At 48.0% G+C, this 17530-nt stretch overlaps 1 protein-coding gene across 4 annotated transcripts in view; it reads left to right on the forward strand.

Moving 5' to 3' along the window:
* The window catches only part of GSS (glutathione synthetase), a 36135-nt gene extending 18832 nt beyond the window's left edge, over nucleotides 1-17303 (forward strand). For 3 of the 4 annotated variants that reach the window (XM_044985440.1, XM_044985441.1, XM_044985439.1), the window contains 9 exons: nucleotides 3797-3936; nucleotides 4172-4288; nucleotides 8911-8991; nucleotides 10091-10168; nucleotides 12367-12433; nucleotides 13122-13316; nucleotides 13654-13735; nucleotides 14508-14697; nucleotides 16095-17303. In XM_044985440.1, coding sequence (XP_044841375.1) covers nucleotides 3797-3936; nucleotides 4172-4288; nucleotides 8911-8991; nucleotides 10091-10168; nucleotides 12367-12433; nucleotides 13122-13316; nucleotides 13654-13735; nucleotides 14508-14697; nucleotides 16095-16218 — 1074 coding nt within the window. In that variant the 3' untranslated portion in view covers nucleotides 16219-17303. The remainder of the gene's footprint in view (nucleotides 1-3796; nucleotides 3937-4171; nucleotides 4289-8910; nucleotides 8992-10090; nucleotides 10169-12366; nucleotides 12434-13121; nucleotides 13317-13653; nucleotides 13736-14507; nucleotides 14698-16094) is intronic. The other variant, XM_044985442.1, reaches the window with a different exon arrangement.
* The last annotated feature ends 227 nt before the right edge of the window (nucleotides 17304-17530 follow it).

The following is a 17530-nucleotide window of genomic DNA, read 5'->3' on the forward strand; positions in this document are numbered from 1 at the left end:
ATCAGGGATAGTTGTGTTAGTCTGTATCCACAAAAACAACAAGGAATCCGGTGGCACCTTAAAGACTAACAGATTTATTTGGGCATAAGCTTTCGTGGGTAAAAAAACCACTTCTTCAGATGCATGGAGTGAACATTACAGATGCAGGCATTATTATACTGACCCATGAAGAGAAGGGAGTTACCTCACAAGTGGAGAACCAGTATTGACAGGGCCAATTCAATCAGGGTGAATATAGTCCACTCCCAATAATTGAGGAGGAGGTGTCGATTCCAGGAGAAGGAAAGTTGCTTTTGTAGTGAGCCAGCCACTCCCACTCCCTTTGGATCCAACCAGGGGTGGGCTTTGGATCCCTGTTGGGCCTGTCCTGTAGTAGGTGATTTCTGGGTAGAATGTGGTGTTGGAGAGTTGCCTGGCAGCCTCCTGTTCATAATCTGACCTGTTCATTGTAATCAAGGGGGTTGACGAAGGAGGTGCTGTAGTCATAACAAACAGGTCGGATTATGAACAGCAGGCTGCCAGGCAACTCTTCAACACCACATTCTACAGGGCACTGTCCTCCTATCCCACAGAGGAGTACCAAAAGAAACTACACCATCTGCTCAAGAAACTCCCTGCTATAGCACAGGAACAAATCTACATGGACACACCCCCAGAGCCCCGACCAGGGGTATTCTGTCTGCTACCCAAGATCCATAAACCTGGAAACCCTGGATGCTTGATTATCTCAGGCATTGGCACTCTTACAGCAGGATTATCTGGCTATTTGGACTCTCTCCTTAGACCCTATGCTACCAGCACTTCTAGCTATCTTTGAGAAACCACCAACTTCCTGAGGAAACGACAATGCATTGGTGATCTTCCTGAAAACACCATCCTGGCCACCATGGCTGTAAAAGCTCTTTACACCAATATTCCACATGAGGATGGACTACAAGCTGTCAAGAACTGTATCCCTGATGAGGCCACGGCACACCTGGTGGCTGAGCTTTGTGACTTTGTCCTCACCCACAACCATTTCAGATTTGGGGACAACTTATACCTTCAAGTCAGCGGCACTGCTATGGGTACCCGCATGGCCCCACAGTATGCCAACATTTTTATGGCTGACTTAGAACAACCCCTCCTCAGCTTTCATCTCATAGCGCCCCTCCTCTACTTGCACTACATTGATGACATCTTCATCATATGAACCCATGGGAAGGAGGCCCCTGAAGAATTCCACCTGGATTTCAACAATTTCCACCCACCATCAACCTCAGCCTAGACCAGTCCACACAAGAGATCCACTTCCTGGACACTACAGTGCAAATAAGTGATAGTCACATAAACACCACCCTATACCGGAAACCTACTGACCGCTATACTTAACTACATGCCTCCAGCTTCCATCCAGAACACATCACACAATCCATTGTCCACAGCCAAGCTCTAAGATGCAACCAGATTTGCTCCAATCCTTCAGACCGACACAAACATCTACAAGATCTTTATCAAGCATTATTAAAACTACAATACTCACCTGGGGAAGTGAGGAAACAGATTGACAGAGTGAGACGGGTACCCAGAAGTCACCTACTACAGGACAGGCCCAACAAGGAAAACAACAGAACACCACTGGCCATCACATACAGCCCCCAGCTAAAACCTCTCCAGAATATCATCAGTGATCTACAACTTATCCTCGAAAACAATCCCTCACTCTCACAGACCTTGGGAGGCAGGCCAGTCCTCGCATACAGACAGCCCCCCAACCTGAAGCAAATACTCACCAGCAACTACACACCATACCACAGAAACACTAACCCAGGAACCAATCCCTGTAACCAGGGGTGAGCTGGAGCCGGTTCGCACCGGTTCACATGAACCGGTTGTTAAATTTAGTAGCGGTTTTAGAACCGCTTGTTAACTGGCTTCCCTGCAAGGGAAGCTTTGATGGGCTCTGGCCGGGAAGCCTGTAATTCCTCCTCCCGGCCGCCGGGGGGCGCTGCGGGAGCCATGTGGGCTGCCTCCTGGCCCTGTTGCTGCTGCTCCTTGGACCTCTAGCCCTGGGGCTCCTGCTGCTGCCTGGTGAGTCCCTAGCTGCGTCCTGCTGCTCGGGCTGCTCCCAGCCACTCTCCCCGTGTGAGTACCGCCCCCCCCCCTGCCTTCCCTGCCCGCAGCCAGCCCCTGCCCGCAGCCAGCCCCTGCCCGCAGTCGCCCGCAGCCAGCCCCTGTCTTCACCACCTGCCCACAGCCAGCCCCTGTTGCAGTCATCCCGTGTCACACTCCCTGCCTCCAGCTTGCCCTGCCCCACGCCCCTGTCTGCAGCCAGCCCCATGTCCACTGGTGCCCTGCAGTTCTCAGGGCAGTAACCCTGCACACCTGTTTCAATGAGGGGGGGCAGGGAGCAGCTGGGACCCACACGTGCACACCCTAGGGTGACCAGACAGCAAGTGTGAAAAATCGGGACGGGGGTGAGGGGTAATAGGAGCCTATATAAGAAAAAGACCCCAAAATTGAGACTGTCCCTATAAAATTGGGACATCTGGTCACCCTAGCACACCCCAAGGGAGTGGCGGGGACCCACACATGTGAAAAGGAGCTCATTTCTAGTTCAGCCCCATCTTTTTAAAAAAACTTTAGGTAGGGTTAACATACATCTGTATTTTCCTGGACATGTCAGGCTTTTCAGTTCTTAAAAATTCCTCCCAGGAAAATACGGACGTATGGTAACCCTATTGGTACAAAAAATACATGCTGTGGCACATCCCTTAAATCAGAACTTTTTATAGGGAACCGGTTGTTAAGATTTTAGCAGCTCATCACTGCCTGTAACAAACCACGTTGCCTACTCTGTCCCCCTATCTAGTCTAGCAACACCATCAGAGGACCCAACCATATCAACCGCACCATCAGGAACTCATTCACCTGCACATCTACTAGTGTGATATATGCCATCATGTGCCAGCAATGCCCCTCTGCCATGTACATTGGCCAAACCAAACAGTCTCTACGTAAAAAAATAAATGGACACAAATTGGACATCAGGAATGGTAACATACAAAAGCCAGAAGGAGAACACTTCAGTCTTCCTGGACGTTCTATAACAGATTTAAAAGTCGCCATACTTGAACAAAAAAAACTTCAGAAATAGATTTCAAAGAGAAACTGCAGAACTAAAATTCATTTGCAAATTTAACACCATTAATTTGGGCTTGAATAGGAACTGGGAGTGGCTGGCTCACTACAAAAGCAACTTTCCCTCCTGGAATTGACACCTCCTCCTCAATTATTGGGAGCGGACTACATTCACCCTGATTGAATTGGCCCTGTCAGCACTGGCTCTCCACTTGTGAGGTAACTCCCTTCTCTTCATGGGTCAGTATAATAATGCCTGCATCTGTAATGTTCACTCCGTGCATCTGAAGAAGTGGGTTTTTATGCCCAAATAAATCTGTTAGTCTTTAAGGTGCCACCGGACTCGTTTTTGTAACACAGTTATATCAGTTACCTTTTCTTGCCCTGAGATGTATATGGAAGAGGGAAATATGGGCTTCTGATGATGTCTGTCCAAATAAATGTAGGAAATAGGCTAAGGACCCAACATACAGTCTTTACTCTGCCAAAACTCCACTTGACACTGGTGGTTATTTTACCAGAGTGAAGATTGCTGGATCCAGCCCTAAAAAAGGAGGGTTTTTAAGTGAACTTGTCAAAGTGGCCTGTGGTAAGTGAAGGGCCTCACTATGCTGGTCAGAGGTGTGGAGGAATGACAGTGTGCTATATTTTGCATTTTATTTTCCCTCTCATTCAGTCAGTATTCTTAGGAATAAATCGCTCTGATTATATGATTGACCATGGCGCAGATGGCACTCCAGCACTGAAGCAAATCGAAATAAACACCATTGCTGCCAGCTTCGGAGGCCTTACTTCAAGAACCACCGCTGTGCATCGGTAAGGGAACCCCTTTGAAACAAAGGCCAGACCAGGATACTTCATTGCTTAGCTAGTGAGGAGGTTTCAGCAAACCATCAGTCTGCATGCTCTGTCTCTCTTGTACTGTATACACCCTGTCGTAACCTCTTAATATCAACAAACTCTCTGATCATCTTTTTTTTTTTTTTTTTTTTACAAATCCTAAGGTCAGCTGGGATTACCATGTGATTTTGTGATTTCTCTTATGTCACAGGCACATATTGAATGTTTTGGGGAAGTCCAAGGAAGCCTTGAAGTTACTGGACAATAATCCATGCAAAGGGATTGCCTTGGGCATTGCGAAAGCTTGGGAACTCTATGGTTCAGCCAGGTAAGGGAGGAGTAGCCTGTGGGAAGATGTCAGGATGAGTACACGTTTATTTCTCAAACGGCACCTTTTAAAAGGGGTCTATTTAATGCATACAGCACTTCTTTTAACTCTGTAGAGCTCACATTCCCCTACCATCCCAGGAAAGGAGGATCTCTCTTCTTCAGAGCACAAAGTTACTGGATTGGCCAAACACTGTTTTCTGTAAAATTACAGCAAAGAATCCTGTGGCACCTTATAGACTTAAGGCTTGGCTACACTTACAAGTTGCAGCGCTGGGAGTTACAGCGCTGGTCATGCAGCTGTGTAGGGCCAGCGCTGGAGTGTGGCCACACTGACAGCTACCAGCGCTGCAGTGTGGCCACACTTGCAGCACTTTCCAGCGCTGTATTGAGAGGTGCATTGTGGGCAGCTATCCCACAGAGCACCTCGTCCCGTTTTGGCGCCGTTTTGGCGCTGAGTATTGTGGGAAGGGGAAGGAAGTGTGTGGGTCATTCCGCTTCCTGTTCCAACGCCCCGTGGTGCATCGCTTCACATCCCAGCATTCTGTCTTTCCGGCAACGTTTGGCGCCATTGTGAGTGTCTTTCTGCTCTGTGTGTGAATCGCGATTTCTGTGGGAAATGGAGCCCGAGCTGCTGAGGACTGTGCTGATGAGTGTCGCCAGCACAACACGTTTGGCAGTCGAGCTATTCCTTCAGCTCCAAAGTGACAGTGAGGAGTCCGACGATGATATCGATATGGATTTGCCTGCCGCGTGTGACACTACAGTGCTTATGGCATTCACGGAAATGCTCAGCACTGTTGAACGCCGCTTTTGGGCTCGGGAAACAAGCACTGACTGGTGGGATCACATCGTCATGGAAGTCTGGGATGACGAGCAGTGGCTGCAGAACTTTCGTATGAGAAAAGCCACTTTCATGGGACTGTGTGCTGAGCTCGCCCCCACTCTGCGGCGCAAGGACACAAGATTGAGAGCTGCCCTGACGGTGGAAAAGCGGGTGGCTATTGCAATCTGGAAGCTGGCAACTCCAGACAGCTACCGGTCGGTCGGGAACCAGTTTGGAGTGGGAAAGTCGACCGTTGGAATCGTGTTGATGCAAGTTTGCAAGGCAATTAATCGCATCCTGCTAAGAAAGACCGTGACTCTGGGGAACGTGCAGGACATTGTGGATGGCTTTGCACAAATGGGTTTCCCTAACTGTGGAGGGGCGATAGATGGCATGCATATTCCTATTCCGGCCCCCCCCCCCCCCACCTGGCATCAGAGTACGTTAATCGTAAGGGGTATTTTTCTGTGGTTCTCTAGGCGCTTGTGGATCACCGTGGGCGTTTCATTGACATTTACACAGGCTGGCCTGGAAAGGTGCATGATGCACGCATCTTTCGGAACAGTGGCCTGTTCAGGAAGATGCAGGCAGGGACTTTTTTCCCAGACAGGAAGATCACAGTAGGGGACGTCGAAATGCCCATTGTGATCCTTGGAGACCCCGCTTACCCGTTACTGCCTTGGCTCATGAAACCCTATACAGGGAAGCTTGACAGGAGCAAGGACCGGTTCAACTACAGGCTGAGCCGGTGCCGAATGACTGTGGAGTGTGCTTTTGGGCATTTAAAAGCCCGCTGGAGATCCTTGTATGGGAAGCTAGACTTGGGGGAAAGCAGCATCCCCGCGGTTATATGCGCTTGCTGTACCCTCCATAATATTTGTGAAGGGAAGGGTGAAACATTCAGTCAGGCATGGACCACCGAGGTTCAAGTCCTGGAGGCTGAATATGCACAGCCAGAGAGCAGGGCTAATAGAGAGGCCCAGCACAGGGCTTCAAGGATTAGGGATGCCTTGAGGGAAGAATTTGAGGCTGAAAGCCAACAGTAATGTTGGCTGCCTTGCATGGGAGTGAAGTGCACTGTTTACACTGTTATTCTATTATCCCTAAAATGATTTGCAGTGCCTGTTTCTTTACTGGGCTAAGGTATCTTTCACTATCTGCTATAATAAAGACTGTTTTCAAAGCCAAGAATTGTTTTATTGAAAAGAAAAAAACTTCCTTGACAGACAGACAGACACACACAACATTTCATGAACACAAGAGGGCAGGGGTGTGGGTTGGTGAACTGCACAGTCACAAGTTTGCATACGTCCTGTCTGGAGTGCTGTGCAATGAATCCTGCACTTCAGGGTGCATAAACTGCATGGTGATGGGGGTTGAGTGCAGAGGGTAAGGGTTGTAGTTAGCAGGGCTGGTTGGTGAACGTACAGGTGTTGGAGGCAGCTGGTGGTGGTAAGAACCTGGATGCTGGGGAAGGGGGGTTTGAACTGACATTGGTGCACAAGGCAAAAAGCTTTGGGACGGGGGTGGTGGGGGAGTAGCATGGTAGTGCTCTGCTTGCATGGCAACGAGTGACTCAATAGAGTCCGCTTGGTGCGACAGGATGCTTAGCAGCTTCTCTGTGCTTTTCCTCTTGGCTACTGCATTTCTCTTGCGGATCCTGCTTTCCTTGTCTCTCCACTCCTGCAAGTTTTTACTCTCTCTAGCAGAGTGAGCAATAACAGTTCTCAGCATGTCTTCCTTGCTCTTTCGGGGATTTTTTCTCAAATTCTGCAGCTTCTGTGCTGTGGTACATCTGGTCAGTCCAGCAGTCAAGGTCACTTTAGAAAAAAAGAATTGACAACATTTAACAGGGAAGCATTGTGTTCATTATCTCAAGACTGAAATTCCCACACACTGAAGGAGTTCTTAGTCCTCACTTTAGCATTCTTTTACCACACACATAACACAGCAGAAGCCACAAAATGGTGAGTGAGGGGTGCTTATAGAGGGAGAAGTGGGGCTTGAGTGATAGAGGGGTGCTGGTTGCTTTGGGTAAGCTTCAGTGATAGAGGGTTTGAGTGAAGATGCAGCTGCAGGGGTGATCTTCACTATCTCCCTATCTCTATCACTAGCTTCACTAAAGAGTCTCCCAACATTTTTCACAGGAGTTAATCCTGGAAGATATCTCCTTGCTGCGAGTCACTAGGGAACAGCGGGAGGCTCTTCTGCAGCAATGTGGATTCCGCCCTGGACCCTATGCGGGTTGCCTGTGTTCAGCAATGGTCCCCCCACCCCTCGCGGCACAGTGGCGCGGACGCGTTAGCCTGACTGGGACAAGGACAACAGTGGCTCTCCCTATAAACCTGCGCAGGCATATTGCCCACGCTCTGGCTGAAACTTTTGCTGAGATAACTGCAGACGATTACCGCGACGTGATAGACCACATCAATGGGCTATTCCACATCTAGGCTGGCATGCATACAGCCCGAACCCCCCTTCCTCTCCAGAAACATTTCCACCCAGAAAATAAAAGCCGCTTACCGGTAACCCGCTGCTCTGCTTGTCCTTCTGCAACTGCTGGCTGCTGCGATTGGGTACTTTCCTCCTGGCTTGAGAAGAGCTCCTGGCTGCATGCCTCAAGGGACTCTGGAGTGTCTTCTGGGGTGTCACTCGCGTTTTCCTCCCTCCGCCCCCCCCGCCGCCGCCGCCTCCTCCTCCTGTCCCCCACCCGGCTCAGAAGTGTCCATCGTGGTCCTGGGATTGGCAGTGGGGTCACCCCCAAGTATCGCGTCCATCTCCCTGTAAAAACGGCAGCTCGTGGGGGCAGCTCCGGATCGGCGATTACCCTCGCGGGCTTTGTAATAGGCACTCCGCAGCTCTTTAACTTTCACCCTGCATTGTAGTGCGTCCCGATCATGGCCCCTATCCAGCATGGACCTTGATACCTGCTCAAAGATATCATAATTCCTACAGCTGGAGCGCAGCTGGGACTGCACAGCTTCCTCCCCCCAAACACTAATGAGGTCCTGCAATTCGCCAGTGCTCCATGCTGGGGCTTGTTTGCCACGTGGAGGCATGGTCACCTGTAAAGATTAACTGATTGCACTCCACACACACCTGGCTGCAGCAAACAGGAAGGAGATTTTTAAAATTCCCGGGGCATTTAAAGGGCGGGTCACCTGAGGCAAGAGCAGTAGAGTGCAAACTGATGAGCAGAGTGGCTGAACAGGAATTCTGGGATAACTCCTTATTCCCTGGAGGACAATTAAAGCGCTGGTGAGTGTCCACACCTGCTGTGCAGCGCTGGATCACCAGCGCTGCACTCCTTATACCCCAACCCTGACGGGTTTTCAGCCAGCGCTGCAACCAGGGAGTTGCAGCGCTGGTTGTGCCCTGCAAGTGTGGACGGGGTGTAATTGCAGCGCTGGAAAGCCTCCACCAGCGCTGCAACTTGTAAGTGTAGCCAAGCCCTAACAGACGTTTTGGAGCATGAGCTTTCAGTGTATCCAGCTGCCCACAGGTGCTCCCTAAAAGGCATGGAAGACTTGTACTGCTAGAAGACTTTTTGTAACCATTCTTGAATCCTCCTACTTCTTCCCCTTGTGCTCCTGCCCAGAGCTGCTTTTTAGTGACATGGCACCTGGCACTGCCCTTTGGAAGTGGACTAGGAACTAGCAAAGAACATCAGTTGGAAAGCCTTGCAAGCAACACACCACCAAAGTGAATGTAAAAGATGAAATCTTTAGCTAGCGGTCCATAGTTCTATGTGGGGTGTGTTTCAGGCTCTGATGCAGTTTTTGGGGTGTATGTTTCAGGGCTGTGGTGATGGTCCTGGTTGCAGACACCCAAAGGAATATTTTTGACCAACGCTGCGTAGAAAATGAGCTGTGGACCAGGTAACTGTTTATCGTTTTAGGATGAAATAATTTGTTTAATTCCACTTTACAAGGACCCAGATCACATAACTCATTTAAAAAAAAAAACAAAAAAACCTTTCATGTCTTCCTAGTATTACCTTAGATTATTAAAACTGAGCATTTAAAATTCCAATATGCTTTTAATCACTTGTGTTAGGGTTACTTAGCATTTCAGTTTGGACAGTAGACATGCTCTTAGACCAGGGGTGGGCTTTGGATCTAGCCCACGAGATTTTCTCTCCTGTGGCGTCATGGGCCCTGCGCCGCTCCCAGAAGCAGCTGGCACCACATCCCTGTGCCCCCTGGGGAAGGGGGGTGCAAAGGACTCCATACACTGCCCTTGCCTGTGGGTACCTCCCTGAAGCTCCCATTGGCCGGGAACGGGGAACCGTGGCCAGTGGGAGCTTTGGGGGAGGTACCCACAAGCGAGGGCAATGCATAGAGCCCTCTACTCTCCCCCGTGCCCCCACCCCCCAGGGGCTGCAGGGATGTGGTGCCGGCCGCTTCCCGGAGCGGGGACAGGGCAGGTAGGTAGGGCGCCTGCACTGGCCACAGTGCATGCTGCTGCCACCCAAGAGCTGCTCCAGGTAAGCGGTGCCGGGCTGCACCCCGTACCCCAACCCCTTGCTGCACCCCGTACCCCAATCCCTTGCTGCACCCTGCACCCCAACCCCCTGCCTTGAGCCCCTTGCTGCACTTGCACCCCCCCTGCCCTGAGCCCCTTCCTGCACACTGCACCCCCTCCCACACCCTGCATTCCCTCCCGCAACCCAACCCCCTGCCCCAGGCCTACATTCATGTCCCTGCATTTAATTTCCCCATCCAGATGCGGCCCTCGGGCCAAAAAGTTTGCCCATCACGGTCTTACCTTGCCTCCTCACCAGTATTTAAGACCTCTGGGTGCTGAGGAAAATCTGTTAAGAGTTAAATTACCTTGGAAAGAAGGAAAGAGAAGCCAGCAAACCTTACCCTTTGCATCCCCAATGGCTTTAGAGTCCTAGAGGAAAATTCCACTCATGATTTCACTTGCAGATATCTGTCTCTTTGCCAAGTTCAGTGACTCACTCCTCTCTTAAAGGAATATCCGGGTGATCCGGAGGCAGTTTGAAGATGTGTTTGAAAAGGCATCTTTAGATAATGACAGGAGACTGTACATGTAAGTACGTGCCAAGGCCCTGCCACAACATTCTGCTGTGTTCTTAAACAGGCATTAGGCACAGATGTGACCCCAGAGTGGCAGAGGTGGGTCTGAGACATTCTTTTTACATCACGCTCAGTAAATGGCAACTTTCAATCCAAATTGGTGGCATATCCCTCTCTTTTGAGAGTTAGTAGGTTTTACATTTTTATCCTCTTCAATAAGAAATCCAGAGCTTGCTATTTCTGGATTCACCGGAACTGAAATAGTTTTAGAAATGTTTCTGCGGTTTTTTTTGCGTATATAAAATTAACCCAATATCACATGGAGGCATAAATTCCCTCTTCTGAACCACAGCCCTGAGGACCCAGCAGGATGGCCTGTTTCGTGTGTGTGTATGTACAAAAACAGCGTAGCTGTTATAGAGCAGTGTTTCTCAAGCTTTTTGGTACCAGGGACTGGCTTACTGCCTTCTTAAAGTGTGTCAGGGAGATCTTAGGGACCGGCGCCGGTCCACAGACCAGTCATTGAGAAACACTGTTCTAGAGGGTGCCTCAAAGAAGACTCTTCTGCTGACCGGCAGTGAGACACGTTTCTCATGGGAACATATGTTTACTGGGAGAACTTTATTTCATAGTTATTTGTGCCACCATAGGAAGCACTGTTTCCTTACTGTACTCAGTTTTTGTAACCTCCAACTTGTTCATTAGTTGGAGAAAGTCTCACTATTTCTGCTCTTCAGTCTCCTGGAGTCCTGACACAGGTCAGTTTGATGTTTCTATGGTTATGTTCTCCCCACCCCGACTTTTTAATCAGAGGTATATCAAACAATGTGTACACTTCCTCCAGGAATTCCTCCTTTCTTACTGACTGAATCCCTTTAAATCATTCCTGGTAATAACTAGTTTCTCCGGCTGTTACTCACTGATCACGTACAGAATTGGTGAAGCCAGAGCTTGGTCTTGTGGTAGCTGCTGAACTGGAGAGTGGATATACCAAGATCACCTGCATTATCAGGATATCAAAGTTGTTCATATCTGAGACTTAATGCAAATCTAGGGCAAACTGCTCTTCCAGTGATTTGTGAAGAACAACTCCCAGTATTTTAAGACAGTAGTTCTCAAACTGTGGTCTATGGAGTGTTAGCTAGTCCTCTGCAGAGAGAAGGCAGGTCACATAGTGCTGCCTCATTCTTCCAGCTGGTGGTGTCGCATCCAGGCTCTTCATTGCAAAGAAAAATCTGGGTGTCCATAGAAACAAAGAGGACAGTCTTGATGCATCTACCCTGGACCACTTCTGCAGAGCAGCAGATGGAGCCAGAGCTATCAACCAGAGCCACTGGTGGGAGAGGATTGTCCTGGAGAGAAGAAAACCAAACCGTATATCCAGGGGTAGTGGAGGGAGAGGAGGACAAGGCAGTTGGTGTGGCGTTTGGGCTTGACGCAAAGTTTGCGGGGTGAGGTTCTTTGGCCTGAATTACACAGGAGGTCAGTATAATGGTCACTTCTGGTTTTAAAATATATGAATTTTCACTAGAGAAGGGAAGCAGCCAGCAGAGAAGTATGTGCAGGAGAGCTGAGAAGGGGGACTAGTAGCAGAAGAGCACTGGCAAGGGTGTGAGGGGATGTCAAGGAGACAGTGGATGAAATCTTGGCCCCATTGACTTCAATGGGAGCTTGCCATTAATTTCAACATAGCCAAGATTTCACCCAAAGTGCAATTAGCTTTTACTGTGATCAAGAGTAGAAGGCTGGTGGTATTAAATGCAGTTAAAAATACATCAGAACTTTCCTACCATCACTTCTCCATAGAAGCAGTTTTTTTTAGTTGCCACAGGGATGTTATGCAACAACAAATAGGAGGGGATATGATCTGTGCACTGGGACAGGAGGTGCTTTTAAAAAACTGAATAACTGTTGCTCTAGAAGGAGATTGTCTGATTGTATGTTCTGAATGCTCCATTTCTCAAATTGTTGCTATTCTGATGCATAACCAGAGGCTTCTAGCTACTCTTCTGTGAAAAGCCTTGCATGCGTGCTGTACACAGCTGGCTCCATAATCCGTTGCTTGTCCCACTAGCTAATCATTACCCGCAGAGCTGTCTATATGTGTATTGTTCTTCCCAGATGTTAGCTTTGAGACATGGGGGGAGAGCCATCCCTGTTACAGCCTGAGGGCTAGAGGAGGATGGATTGATATGATGGTTTTTATTCTAGGGAAGGCCAAGAGATTGCAGTGGTGTATTACAGAGAAGGTTACATGCCAGAGAACTATAACAAACAGGTGGGTACTGACTGCTTTTATTTAAAAAGCAAACACCAAGTGCAGTTACTCTGAACGGGGTCATTTGTCCCTCAGGTCTGTAAATTAAATCCCTTAATTATCTGAGCTTCTTCAGTGTACGCCTGGCATTCAGATAGTGCTGAGTTGGAGAATATCTGGGGCGTGTGAACAGATTTCTTCTCAAAAGAATTTTCTACTGCACATTGTTGTCATGTTTTATAGAAGCAGTTCAGTGCTTTTACAAAGCTGAAGGGGAAACATTCACTAGTAATGAATAGGGCTAACCCTCTGACTAGAGATAATGTCTGACCTGGAGTATTGCATTAGGACCATGTTGGAAAAGTACATGGTCTGAAATGGATTTTTATCCTTATTTAAGAGGCTTTAGGCAATAAGGTACTTTCAGACTAGCACCAGAGCGTAGAACTTAATCATCACCACCAGTGCTGAGCTGTCTGTCTGTGCCAATCCAGTGGAGAATATCCAGGCTGACCTATGGCTCATTTGCTAGTGCTTCTTCCAGCAGTAGCAAGGGACCCCCACGGATTTGGGTCTGCATGCCTTCCGTGTGCCCCTTTCCTCCCCGCTGGGGCTGCATGAGAATGTTTAACTATAGGAAGTGGAATACATGTGGTGGATCAGGGAACCTAGATTAATTCAAGTGACTTTTGCTATATCTCCCTCTTAGAACTGGGAGGCACGGTTGTTGATTGAAAGGTCCAAAGCAGTCAAGTGTCCTGACATTGCTACCCAGCTTGCTGGGACCAAAAAAGTTCAGCAGGAGCTGAGCCAGCCAGGAGTCGTGGAGAGATTACTGCCCAGCCAGGCTGAGGCGGTTGCTCGGATAAGAGCGACATTTACTGGCCTCTATTCCCTGGATATGGTAAGTAGTCTCATCTGTGTGGTGCATAAGTCAACACTTCTGTCTCCTACTTAGTTCACACCTGCTTTCATTTGATTGTGTGACCTTTCAGTTAAAAACTACAGTACACTAGGAGAGTAGTGAAAAACGCATTTAACAAACCCTCTCTTAAACACAGTGCCAAATTTAAGACTTCAAGTCTTTTTTTTTTTTTTTCTGGCCTCTCCAGTGAATTTCGTGGAGTGTGGTATTTCTGCTCAATTTTGGAGTACAGAATGAACTGGCTGCTTTTTGGAGATAGAAACAAGGACAGGAATATTGCAGGGATTTTGTTATTGCTATTTCTGTCTCCCACTAGGACGAAGAAGGTGCTAAGGTGGTTGCAATGGCCATTGCTGATCCAGAACGATATGTCCTAAAGCCTCAGCGGGAAGGCGGAGGTATTCAACTTCCTTGCTATGTGATTTGTAAGCTACAGAGCCCAGCAGCCTGTCTGGAGGATCAGGCCTTTGCACTTCTCTAGGATATTTGTTTTGTATTTTCATTGCAGTGCTTGTAAGATACATGGAACAGGCAAGGTGCCTTATAACGCCATATTTGGTGTATGTAATACTTCGGCTTTCCTCTTACCAGCTGTGGCATTAGGACACAAAAGTGGCTTAAAGCCATTTTAGCCCCCTTCTGTTGGCTGTGAGTTGTGTTGCATCTCTTGGAGGCATAGCACAAAATCTCACCCAGCAAGTTTACTTTATCTTACGCCCTCTCCCATCTATTCTTGCCCACGTAGTACAAGCATCCAACATCCTATGTTGACTGGTCAGCTTTGGTTTTCCTTCTCTTTCCTGTCCCTTGAACATGGAGAGATGTCTTTTTAACCTGTCTTTCAAACCTGCAGGCTGTTCTGCAGCCATGAGCCAGCCCCTGTGCGACCCCCTTATTGCTAGTGCTGCTGATTGCAGTTGTTGGGGTGGGCGATCACTGAGGAATCTCAGGACCTAGACTAGTGGAAACCAGGCTCATAGAATTGAATCTAGAATTCCATGGAGAGCCAGTGCAGTCTCCAGGGGTTGGTGATTGCATCCATCCGTGTTGCTTAATGGGTGGGTGTTCACATTTGCACCATTTGGGGTTTCTTCAGGGCCACCTAATGTAACTGGATCTAATGGCTTCTGCTGTGGGGAATTGTTGAAATGTATGATTGTATGTTACCAGGGAACAATCTCTATGGGGAAGAGCTCAAGCAACTTCTGGAGAAGATTAAAGACAGCCCTGAGAGGGCCTCCTATATCCTAATGGATAAGATCACACCTCAGACATCGATGAATTACTTGCTCAGGGCTCACAGTCCCCTGAAAATATCAGAATGTGTCTCTGAGTTGGGGGTCTTTGGCATCTACGTCAGGTGAGAAGTTGGCTTTCTTTGCAATATTGCCGTGTCCCGTCTCTGCCATCCCCTCAGCTTTGGTAAATTAAAACAGTTCTGAGCAGCAGGCATTACAATGGAGCCGCACCAGCCAGACAAGTGGGTGGACGTGAGTTCATAACAGAAATACAAGTCTTCCAACATCACCTCTGTCAGTAGCTTTCTGTGCATGTCACACAGACACCAACCGTTGGCACACTTGCACTCCCAGCTAGTGCCAGACCATACCAGAATACAACTAGAATTCATGCCAGCAGACTGGAACATAAACAGCCTGAAGTAAAAAAAAAAAAAAAAAATTAGAAACTTGATTTCCAAGGGTGTCATCTTCAGGATCTTAGGCCCTGCAGGAATTTCATGAGCCTGGGGCCACAGAGAAAAAGATTAATATTGCAAGGTCTCTGTGTGCCCTGTGGTGCTGAGTTGTGCAGCAGCCTCAAATACATTCCAGGCCAGAGGTTTTCACTGAATGGACTATGATACTGAGCAATACTGCTTACAGTACAGTTTTCCCTGTACTATGTATTTTGATACTACGTCAGCTGATGCTTTGACTTTCCTCTTCTTTTTGTGTAAAGACAAAAACAACCCCTCCAGGGTCCCTAGAAATGTTGCCATGATTTCAAAATAGAAACCCATTATATACAGCTGTAAAGACAAACATTCTCCCCAGCAATACTTACAGCCAAATACTGCGGCATATGCTAGTCAGGAAGAACTAAAGTGCAATTGATGAGAAATTGACTAGCCTTTGTACAAGCCCAATGCAAACAGTAGTCAACATACCTGGGGCAAGAGAAACTGCTTTTAAAATTGAAAAATGGAGCTAGTGCCATAGGAAACTTCTTAGTTTTAAAACTATTTTAACTTAACAATGTTTTTCTTTCCCCTCTCGCAGCCAGCCTGCCCTAATCTCAGGCAGGTAGGCAGGCCTGGTTGCCTCTTATTTCCCTGCCATGCGTTGAAGGCACAAAGTCTAATGAATTTCCTGAATTTAATTTGCCAGTATAGCTCTTTCTTGGGCTGTGACCAGGGATAATGGATATGACAGTGCTATTATTACATTGTTCCTTAGGTAGATTACTCCTCCTGAAACAGGCGCACGTCTAATCTTTTGGGGGCAGGGTCTATCTTTTTTGTTTGTGCATTGCCTACCACTGTGGAATTCTGGCCCAGGACTACAGCTCCTAGGTGCTACAGTAATACAAACCTGTCAACAGAAGAGAAGCCCAAAGTGTTTTACACATGTCCTATTGCCCAGGGCTGTGGCAGAGGGGGACCAGGCTAGAATTCTCCAGATCTAGGATCAGTAGAAATGCCACACATTGCATAAAGCTTTAAATTTTGCAGCTGCTCACTTTAACCTTTCATTGCAGGCAGGGGAAGGACATTGTGGTGAATAAGCACGTTGGTCACCTCTTGCGAACCAAGGCAATTGAGCATGCAGATGGCGGGGTGGCAGCTGGGGTGGCTGTACTGGATACTCCCTATGTGATATGAAGAGGATACCTCCCACATCTGTTGCCCTAACTGCTGCCAGAAGAGCTGTGATTTCCTTTAGGGTTTGATTACTTCAGTGTCTTGATAAATGTCTGTAATCAGGACCGCAGGGACATGCCCTCCTTGTGATCAGTGGGCCAGGAGGGGGAATGTGCAATCACACTTGTACCAAATACTTTTGTGCTACTCACCCCCCCCCCCTTTCTTGTCTTTCCTTTTTAATTCTTCCCTCAGTCTTGAGTTCTCATCTCATCTTTTTGCCTTATTGATAAGGAGTTGGGATTTCCCTATGTACCCTCTTCAAGACACTACAGCTGCTCAGTCGCTCCTTAAGTGCCTGATCCCAGAGGGTTAAATGTGCCTTCCACATTTCCTGCTTCTCAGTTAGTTGCTACCTATGAGGGCATTTGCTTTCTGGCCAAAGGAAAGGAAGATGGAGAACAAAAATGAGGGTAGATGGATTTAGTTAAGGGCTCCCTCCCCCAATGCTGCTAGCCTTTGTATCAGAGAGAGAGCCTGGAGCACAGGGCCTGGTGTGAGGCCTAAACCAAAGTCAACAAAAAAAAGCTATGAGCGAAATTCATTCTCTTAAAAAGCAGATGCTTGCTTACACGTTCACTGTCTGGTAAATGAACGAGGCAAAGCAGAGCTAGCATTGCTAAAACACAGGCATTCCGAAGAAGTTTTAGGTACAGGGTATTAATGTAAACACATTCCAGAAGGCTAGTACAGGTACACCACAACATAGTTATGGAATAAACACAATCCTAGGAGATTGTACAGAGAAACACTAACCCCAAGTAGGACAAAGAGAGGAGGCTAAAATGATGGATGGAGATGTCTTGTTCAAACCAGCACGAACAAGGTGTAGGGTTGGTAACTAACCATGACGGGATTGTAATACATAACTTGATTGTATCAGTGTATAAAAGGAGAAATTATAGGGGGGGCAATAGAAAATCCTGCTGCTGACTGAGCTGAGCCCATGTCACTGGGCACTCATAGCATACATGTAACCATAGAGCCAGGGTGCTAATGCTGTGTCTTAAGGGAAATAAACCTGGCCGAGGGCCTTTGCCACCAAACAGAGTCTGGTCTTTCTGGGTAATATTATGGAGGTCTGCTGTACTAGCTCTCTGCACAGAGCTGGGACAGTGCACACACAAACTGAGCACTGGCTGTCCCTGACTGCTGATTTGGTCAGGGTGAGTTGTCCACTGTAGGACTTGCCATCTAACATGACAAACTCTGAGTTAGGGAACCTGCTTACCTTTCCCTTCAAATCCCCACAGCGTTTGATGAGGAATAGACC

This window comes from Mauremys mutica, chromosome 13 (genome assembly GCF_020497125.1).
Source record: "Mauremys mutica isolate MM-2020 ecotype Southern chromosome 13, ASM2049712v1, whole genome shotgun sequence".
NCBI classification, from domain to species: Eukaryota; Metazoa; Chordata; order Testudines; family Geoemydidae; genus Mauremys; species Mauremys mutica.